Here is a 10,055-nt window from a genome sequence, read left to right as displayed (position 1 = left end):
CAGGCAACGTGACAACCATGTCACCCAAACGTTGCCGATATCGGCCGAGATATATTCTTGAAATAAATATAAAATGTATATTATGTGTGTTCGTTTGTGTGCGCGTGCTCTGCTCTGCGCTCAGCCGGCATATTGTGGCAATCATTCTGATAGTTTTAGAGGTTGAAGCGGGTATAGGTAGAGATGCCCATCTAAATTTTTAGAATGATTGAGTGCAGCCCTATGGGGGGGCACAAGCCAGTGCAAACTGGGGGCCGGTCCCAAGCCCGGATAAATGCAGACGGTTGCGTCAGGAAGGGCGTCCGGCTTAAAACCTTGCCAAACAAATATGAGCGTTCATCCAAAGAATTCCATACCGGATCGGTCGTGGCCCTGGTTATCAACGTCCGCCACCGTGCCGTCAACCTGCAGGGCGCCGTTGGAAATTCAGCTGCTGTGGGTCGAAGTCGAAGAAGAAGAAGAAGAAGAGGTGGAAAGTGGGTTCAACAGTATGGTTTCATGCCTAGAAAGAGTACCACAGATGCATTATTTGCCTTGAGGATCTTGTTGGAAAAGTATCGAGAAGGTCAGAAGGAGCTACATTTTGTCTTTGTAGATCTAGAGAGAGCCTATGATAGAGTACCCAGAGAGGAACTGTGGTACTGCATGCGCAAGTCTGGAGTGGCAGAGAAGTATGTTAGAAAAATACAGGACATGTACGAGGGCAGCAGAACAGCGGTGAGGTGCGCTGTAGGTGTGACAGACGATTTTAAGGCGGAGGTGGGACTGCATCAGGGATCAGCCCTGAGCCCCTTCCTGTTTGCAGTGGTGATGGATAGGCTGACAGATGAGCTTAGACTGGAATCCCCGTGGACCGTGATGTTTGCAGATGACATTGTGATCTGCGGTGAAAGCAGGGAGCGGCTGGAGGAACAGTTAGAAAGATGGAGGCATGCGCTAGAAAGCAGAGGAATGAAGATTAGCCGAAGTAAAACAGAATATATGTGCATGAATGAGAGGGGTGGTGGGGGAAGAGTGAGGCTACAGGGAGAAGAGCTAGCAAGGGTGGAGGACTTGAAATACTTGGGGTCAACCGTCCAGCTCAATGGTGAGTGTGATGTGGAAGTGAAGAAAGGGGTCCAAGCAGGTTGGAACGAGTGGGGGAAGGTTTCAGGTGTGTTACGTGACAGAAGAGTCTCTGCTAGGATGAAGGGCAAAGTTTATAAAACAGTGGCGAGGCCAGCCATGATGGACGGTTGGAAACGTGGGTAGGACTAAATGGAACAGTCCTTAAATGGTTCAGGTCCTACCTGGAGGAAAGGAGTTATTTTGTAACCATTGGAAGTGCTCAATCTCATCGAATGGCGATGACCTATGGGGTCCCTCAAAGGTCAGTTCTTGGACCCCTCCTGTTCAGCCTGTATATGCTACCCTTGGGTCAAATTCTTCAGAACTTTAATTTTGACTATCATAGCTATGCAGACAACACACAGTTCTATCTAGCAGTGTCTCCAGATGACGACAGTTCAATTGAGGTGTTGTGTCACTCTCTAAAACAGATAAATATCTGGATGAGCCAAAATTGTCTTCAATTAAACCACAACAAAACTGAGATAATTGTTTTTGGCAATAAAGAAAAGAGAATTGCTGTTAGTAAATACCTGGAGTCACTCTCCTTAAAAATCAAAGACCAAGTCCGAAACCTCGGTGTTCTGATAGATTCCGACCTGACTTTCAACAGTCATAACAAATCAATTACTAAAACTGCCTCCTACCATCTGCAGAACATATCCAGAGTGAAGGCTTGCATGCGTCAAGCAGACCAGGAGAAGCTCATCCATGCTTTTATCTCAAGTAGACTTGACTATTGTAATGGTCTTCTGACTGGACTCCCTAAAAAGAGCATTAAACAGCTGCAGCTCATTCAGAATGCTGCAGCTCGGGTTCTGACCAGAGCAAAGAGGTCGGCATATTACTCCAATTCTAAAGTCTTTAGAATATATTTTAATGTTCTGTTACTGGTCTATAAATCACTAAACGGTTTAAGTCCTGAATACATGAATGAAATGCTAATGGGATACAAACCCAGTAGGGCCCTGAGATCGACAGACTCGGGTCAAATAGTGGAGCACAGAGTCCAAAGCAAACATGGTGAAGCAGCATTTAGCTATTATGCTGCACACAAATGGAATAAGTTGCCAACAGAAGTGACGTCAGCCCCAAGTGTGCATGTTTTGAAGTACAGGTTTAAAACTCGTCTTTTTTCCCATGCTTTCTCGAGCATTTCCACTTTTAAATGATATTTCTTGCACCGTGACTCCCTGGCGATGTGGCTAGTCTCTCCAGGAGACGTCACGGGTTTGACAGCGATTGGTTCGTTCTGAACACAACGATGTCCCAGTTATGAGGGTGTGCACACTTATGCAACCACATGATCTCTATATTTACTTCACCTCTCAAAAAGTTTTTTTTTAATCTATTGTTACAGATTATGGGTCTAAATAAGCACTCAGTGTTTGCACAAAACCTTCAGGCTTCTGCTAGCAAAAATATGAAAGGCAGGAAAAGCCTACTAGAACATCTGAACTTTATTTGAAGTTAATTAGAGGCACTTTAAATGGTGGCAGGTGTGTGCTGACTCCTATTTTACATGAGTCTGAATGGGATTCGTTAGCCACATCCCCAGTTATGAGGGTGTCCACACTTATGCAACCCCATTATCTCTGTTATTTTTACTTCCCTCTTGAAAAGATGAAAGACAGAGATGATTTCTTCTCCTTTTATATCAGAAAAGTCTGGAATTTGAAATGTTGTGTGTAGACTTTTTAATTCCCATCAGGAATCAGGCTAATTGCTGGCGTTAATATATATATATATATATATATATATCTGAAGAGTGGAAGTCATATGCTCATATTTCATCTCTCTTCTGCAGCTGCGTCAAATATTCATCAGCGACTCAATGTAGCTGTGCGTGTGTGTGTGTGTGTGTTTAGCATATTACACACCCACACAAAAGAGGCTTTTTCCCCGAACAAGTGATATTATTGGAGGGAGGCAGACATTTTCCAGCCGCAGATAGTTTTGTTGTTATTGTAGCTGGTGGGAGGGGGCGGGGCGTGGTGAAGGAGGGGGGCGGGGCTTCAAGTTGAACCTCAGACTGAATATGAAGAGCTTCAGCACCACGGACAGTTACGTGAGCGCGCGCACGCACACGCAAGTCCGCGCGTGCGCGCTCAAGCAGCGGGCGGACGCGCAAGGTTTCTTTCAACTTTTTTCATAACTGTCGTTATATGATAGCTATATAGATAGACAGAGAGACAGATAACTCATTTTTTTTACATGCATCCATTTTTTTTAAATACGTGCATATTTGTTAAAAATGAAAATGTGTTTTTTTTAATACATTCATATTTGTAGCTAGATCACGTGGTCAATGAGAGCATGCTTAATTCAAAGGAAAAAATGCATCCAATTACAAAAAATGTGCACACGTATATTTGGGATTAGAAAAATGTATTTTAGACTTTATTATCAGGGAATATAAAGTTGTCGCTTTCAAATATTTGTGATTAGAAAAATGCATTTTACACATTTTATCAATCTTTCGAATATTCTGGATGAACATGTCGAAATGTGCAAGAAAATACATGCTTTTATTTTATTTTATTTTATTAATTTGACTTCATAAAGTGTATATTTGTGTGACTTTATCTAATTATTATAGATCACCGTCAGATCAGGAACACGCTTCAACCAATCACCAACAACTTTTCCCAAAAGACTGAATAAATAATAATAATGCCTAAAATAATCATTTCAGCACGTGTCTCATCTCACTGACTGTCACCTGTTATACTTGACGTTACGCAAGACATCTTTTTTTATTTTTATTTTTATTATTGATGCAGATATTTTTACCTTGTGCGCCGCTGAATCCTGCAGGAGCCTCGCGCGCGCAACTCGTCCAGGAAGAAGTCGCGTCCCGCTCGCAGCCCGATTGTCCCTTTTCCCTCCTCCTCCTCTTCTTCTTCTTCTCCTTCTTCTCCTTCCTCTTCCTCTTCTCCATCTCCATCATCATCGTCTTCCTCCTCCTCCCTAGAATTTCTTTTCAAGGATTTCTTGGGGCTTCTTGGACGCGCATGCGCGAGGACAGAGAGAGAGCGCACACTCTCAGCACGAGGGGGGGGGGGGGGGGGGGGGGGAAATCCACCTTGAAAAAAAAATAATCGCACGTGGTTATTATGATGAAGATTATGATGAAGTTTCTTTTCCACCTTGTGCAATCAAAGTGCCTTCGCTCCAGTGACGTCATACGCTGAGCGGGCGGTATCACGTGTGACGCAGTGGGCTTCAACTTCTTCTAAACATTGTTTTTCCCCTTTTTTTTGGGGGGGGGGGGGGGGCGTGTCCTCGTGCGACTTGAATTGTTTGCAATTAGTTTGAATGAAAATTGATTTAATGGCTCGACATGTAATTGCATTCACACATTGTTTAGGCGGCACCTATTTAAACAAAAAAGAAGAAGAAGAAGTCAAGAACAAGTGTTAGTTTTGATGTTAGCCAACTAAAAAAAAAAAAATGATTGTGATTACTACACTCAGTGGATTTTACATTTATTGGTTGTCATCTGTTTTGTTTGAGGTGGACTAGAATTATTTCAGTTTTTTGGGAGCATTATTATGATTTTTTTGGTCCGCATTTTTTTTACCCCCCCAAAAAAAACAACAACATTAATTGTCTTTGTATAAAAACTTATTTGCTTTGTTATCTTTTTTTCCGTAATATTATTCCAACTCTTTTGTATTTGAATTTCCCTGTGATTATTGCTGTTTCTGGTAGATTTCTACTTATTAATTTTAATTTTGATTGATTGATTTTTTTTCTCTCTCTCGATTTTTCCAGTTAAAGAGAACAGAGGAATTTTATTGTAAAATTATCATTTTGGGGTAAGAGTATTCGTTTTTGCATAATGATTATATTTTTGAGTAATTACTTGTTGCTAAAGGAGATGATTATGATTTACACGTGTTGCCATGATTGTTTTTTTGGGGTAGAATTATTTACATTTGAAGTGGAATTATACATTTTTGGTCGCATGACTTGCCGTTTTTGGTAGTATTCTTCCAACTTTGTTTGAATTCTCACTTTGAATATAGCTTTGTTCCGTTTAGTTTGTTCTTAGACTAGAAAAAAAAAATGTGCATATTTAACTTTGTGGTTAAGTTTGGGTCGAATTATAAAGAGAACCACATTTGATGGATTTGCTCCTGATTTTTGAAGAAGGTTTACATTTTTTTGGGGTGGAATTGCTTCCTCTTTTTCTTTATTGCTGGATTACATTTCCGGTAGTTTTTATTTCGTACTGCGACATGCGCAATGCGCGAAGGTGCGCCCGCCGCACGCTGGTTGGTCGCCCGCGGGCAGGTGGGATCGTTCCCGCCCCCGCCGCAGCGCAGCTCTTTGGCGCCGCGCGTGACGTCACGTGGCGTGCAAGAAGGCCACGCAAGCCCTGCCTTTGAAGTGGGCCGCTCCTGGCTCGCGCCTCGCCGCTCCCCGCGCTCATTTGCGAGGCGCGCCAGGTGGTGCAAAGAAGCAAAGAAGCAAAAGCGCACCGACGACGCGGCAACAAAAAAGACGACGACGACGAGTGAGAGAGAGAGAGAGCAGCAAGGACGCGACGAGGGAAGGAGACACTTTATCGCTGTCACCTTCTTGGTTGTTGTTTTTTTTTGTGTGGATTCTTCTTCTTGTTGTTTTCTTTGCGATGCTGGCGCGCTCGTCGGTGGACTTTTTGGGCGCTCCCGTCTTTGGATTTTGAGCTCTTTCCCCTCGCTTTGCGCACTTTGTTCCCCTTTTTGTTTTTGCCCCCGTCCCCCACCCCCCACCCTTACCCCACCGCCCCCCCCCCGACCCCCCACCCCCGGCGTCTCGCACGTGTGGCATGCCCGCAGCGATCTCGCATCTCCGCAACCGCAGGTGAACTCCAGATCACAACTTTTTTTTGTTGTCGTTTTGGTTTATTTTCGTTTCGTTTGTTTTGTTTTGTTTTTTTCCCCCCACCCTCCCCGGTCTTTCCCGTCGCCAGCATGTCCAAGCCGGCCGACCACATCAAGAGACCCATGAACGCCTTCATGGTCTGGTCCCGGGGCCAGCGGCGGAAGATGGCGCAGGAGAACCCCAAGATGCACAACTCGGAGATCAGCAAGCGGCTGGGCGCCGAGTGGAAGCTGCTGTCGGAGGCCGAGAAGCGGCCGTACATCGACGAGGCCAAGCGGCTGCGGGCGCAGCACATGAAGGAGCACCCGGACTACAAGTACCGGCCCCGGCGCAAGCCCAAGAACCTGCTGAAGAAGGACCGCTACGTCTTCCCGCTGCCCTACCTGCACGGCGACTCGGAGCAGCTCAAGGGCTTGCCGCTGCCGCCCGACGCGCTGCTGGGCCCCGTCGACAAGGCGGCGGGGCGCGCCTTCCTGCCGCCCGCCTCCGCCTCGCCCTACTCGTCCTTCCTGGACGCGGCGGCGGCCGGCTTCGGACAGAAGATGGCCGACGTGCCGCACGCCCTGGGGGCGGCCGCGGCCGCCGCCGCCGCCGCGGCCGCCGCCGCCGGCGTGCCCTACTCGTCGCTGGGCTACCAGGGCGGCGCCTTCGGGGCGCTGGGCTGCCCCGCGCAGCCGCACCCTCACCCGCACCCGCACACGCACACGCACACCCACCCGTCGCCCACGAACCCGGGCTACGTGGTGCCGTGCAACTGCAGCGCCTGGTCGGCGTCCAGCTTGCAGCCGCCCGTGGCCTACATCCTCTTTCCGGGGATGAGCAAGACTGGGATTGACCCCTACTCGTCCGCGCACGCCGCTGCCATGTAACCGCGCGCGAAACGACAAACAAACGAACAAACAAACAAACAAACACGCCGACATCGAAAGAAAACAACAACTCGGACTCTTTTCAACACGCGTGTGCAGAAAAGCACGCGGAGGAAAGCCCGAAGGACTTTTCACGTTTCCTCGTGCCAGGATTGTAAGAAATGTAAATGTTTATACGGCAGCCTGCGAGAAGACAACAACAACAACAACAACAACAACAAAAAAGAATAAGGAGGCCTTTAACTTTATTTATTGTGTACATTCCAATGATGATTTGTCTTGATTATTATTGAGAAACTATTATTACTCCCCACCCCTCAATTGGCACTCATTAGATACGGGTTATACTGTTTACACTCCCCCGAGAAATGGCACTTAAATAAATTACGTCACAAAAAAAAAAAAAAAGCTCCATTGTTGAATTTAGCTCTTTCTTCCCCCTGTGTGTTTTTTTTTTTTTTTTTCATTGAATTTAAATTCTGAGGTGTGTATTTTCTATCTTAAGGGGAAAAAAAAGAAGACGAATAAAAAGATCAAATGTCATGTATCGAAAGAAGGTTGACAACTCAAAGAGAAGAAGAAAAAAATAAAAAGACAATCTTGTCTCATTTGATGCTCTTTTTTTTTTTTTTTGCAAAGCAATTATTCGACCTGGCAGTTCATTTTTTAAAAATCGAAATTCCCATTTCAATCAAGAACTGCTTGTCATCTTTTTTTTTTTTTTTTTTTGGGGGTTATTATTTGCAACTTTTCCCGGACAACCGGGATGGCGGCAGGGAGGAGGGATTGAAGCCGCCGGTCGGACACGTTCGGCGGCTTCGTGGCCTCGCGGGGAGCCGCCGAGCCCTGGAGCGTCTTGGAAGTGGATTTTGGAAAAAAAAAAAAAAAAAAAACTTCAAACCAAAACATGCAAACATCCAAAACATGCAAACATCTCCTTGCACTTACTTGTCTGCAAGTTTTACAACTCGGGGAAAAAAAAACAAAAAACAAACAAAAAAAAAGCGGCACCTTAAAACCAAGTGATCACGTGTTTCAACATGCGTGCTGACTCATTAAGACAAAAGAACACACACACGCACGCACACAGCAATTCACTTCGCCAACTGGGAGGGAGCGCGTGCGAGCGCGAGCGCGCGCAGGCAGGCAGGCAGGCAGGCACGAGCGAGCGCGCGCGCGCGCGCGCCTTTTCTAATTAAGAATGAGATTTTCCACGTGCAAATTGTCGACTTTATCTGGCGGGAACATATGCTGCGCACAAGTGGAGGTGCAATCCATCCCTGGAGGGGAGGAAGAGGAGGGTGACGAGGAAGGCGAAGGCTTGCAAATGAGGATGCTCCAAAAATTCGGGCGTTCGTGTTACCTGATTATGATTTTTATTGTTTCCTGCATTCACATTTTTATATGCTCGATGATTAGGCTTTTTTTTTTTTTTTTTTTTTTTGCACAATCGTTTACCATTTTTATTCACTCCTTATATTATTATTATTATTATGATTGTCAGCATAAATGATTTTGTGGCATTTGCGTGGTTTCTATGAAGTACAGTTATTTTGGGATTATTTTTCAATCCTTTTTTTCATAATTTTGTGGCATTATTTGTAGTGATTTGACATTGTCATTTATTATTACGGGCTCTTATCGGCAAGCTTGATTTTGCTTCGTTAATTTTTTTGATGACTCCTGTCATCATTCTGGAATTTTTTATTTTGTTTTGGTTAAATTCATCTAGTTTCTTTTTTTTAAAGATATGTTTTATTTTAATAGGAATTTAATGTCACACAATGTTTGGACACGATCGACATCAGCAAGCGGATTCTTTTGTAAATACATTTTGTTTCTTCTTTATTTTTTTTCCCACCTGAATTACTTTTTTTAATTATGAAGTTTCCATAATTTCATAATTATTTTCATCACATTGTTTTTTTTGTTTGTTTTTGTTTTTTTATGACACCCAATTATCAAGCATGCTAATTGATCAGCTATTTATTACATGACTGTTTTTGTTGGAGGACGTTTTTTCTTTTCGAAAATAAATATCAGCCGTCTGGATTTGTTTCAATTTGAAATAATGATTTGTATTTTTAATGACGTTTTCTGGCACTTCAAATGAATAAATAGCCTTAGGCGTGACATGTTTATTTATTTTGTTTCTTCTTCATCTTTCTATGAAGTCTTCATGTCACACTTTATTGATATTTTTTTTTTTTTAGGGACAGTATAATTTTTAAAAACACGATGACTTGGGATTTATTATTTTTGGGGATCACCCACCCAATTATTAATCATTCCAATGATGCCAGTTTGTTTTCTCTTGATTACATTTTGTGTTAATGGGCGTGTGACTTTTGAGGACACTGACATTGCGTTCATTATTATAAATATTTACTGTTAGTACTGTGGATTATTATTTGTATTGAAATTTTTTTGAAATAGCAATTTAGCAATTTTTTGGGGGGAAAGACATTCACACCGCTGCAAATAAATAGCCTCAGACGCGACATGTTGGTGAAAGAAAAGCGCGCAAATGATTAGAAATAATCAATGTTTTGATTTTTTTGGGGGGATTTTTTTTTTTTTTTTTATTTTAATGATGATTATTTTTTGGGGGGAATCCTTGCATCCTCCTTCCCTTGACTCCTTCGAATCCAGTCGAGCTCGTGTTCTTATCTGCTTGCAGCGCCACATCCTCATCATCATCCTCATCCTCCTCCTCCTCCTCCTCCTCATCATCCTCATCACATTCGCGGAGGGAATCATTGTTCTTGATTTGATTTCATTCGCGCGCTTTCAGGTCATTTATACGCTTCATTTGCTGATAAAAGTCCACGGGGGGGGAGGGAAGGGAAAAAAGTGTGGGCGAGGGGTGACTACTTTTCCCTGCGAGACCCTTTAAAACCAAATCAAAACACAATGGCTGTTTTATTTTTTATTTTTTAAATTATTATTATTATTTTTAATGTATTTTTTTTTTGTTCTTGGGAGGAGGGGTGCGGGGGGGGGGGGTTATTAAATTGCCTCCTTAGCAACGTTTATTTCCGATTTTTGTGTTTCAAAAAAAGCAGGAGTCCCGATAAAGGATGGAGAAAGACTTTTTGTGGAGAAACGGTTGCGTGTGGGCGCGCGCGGGCGAGGATAAAGCTGATCTCATTTCAGCATATTAAATATTGTCTCCCCCCCAAAAAAAAAAAAAAAAAAAAAAAAAAA

At 43.6% G+C, this 10,055-nt stretch overlaps 1 protein-coding gene across 1 annotated transcript; it reads left to right on the top strand.

Moving 5' to 3' along the window:
• Positions 1-5,319: 5,319 nt before the first annotated feature.
• Positions 5,320-9,258, top strand: sox14 (SRY-box transcription factor 14). Its single transcript, XM_061780472.1, has one exon. It carries the CDS (start codon positions 6,069-6,071, stop codon positions 6,846-6,848), a length of 780 nt encoding a protein of 259 aa, XP_061636456.1. The 5' UTR covers positions 5,320-6,068; the 3' UTR covers positions 6,849-9,258.
• Positions 9,259-10,055: the final 797 nt, after the last annotated feature.

The sequence above is a fragment of the Phyllopteryx taeniolatus genome, chromosome 7 (genome assembly GCF_024500385.1).
Source record: "Phyllopteryx taeniolatus isolate TA_2022b chromosome 7, UOR_Ptae_1.2, whole genome shotgun sequence".
Taxonomy (NCBI): domain Eukaryota; kingdom Metazoa; phylum Chordata; class Actinopteri; order Syngnathiformes; family Syngnathidae; genus Phyllopteryx; species Phyllopteryx taeniolatus.
Note: the sequence above shows the minus strand (reverse complement) of the source record. Positions and strands in the feature narration are given on the sequence as shown.

Coding starts and splice junctions, on each gene's coding strand:
- sox14 (XM_061780472.1), top strand. CDS start 6,069: ATGTCCAAGCCGGCCGACCACATCAAGAGACCCATGAACGCCTTCATG.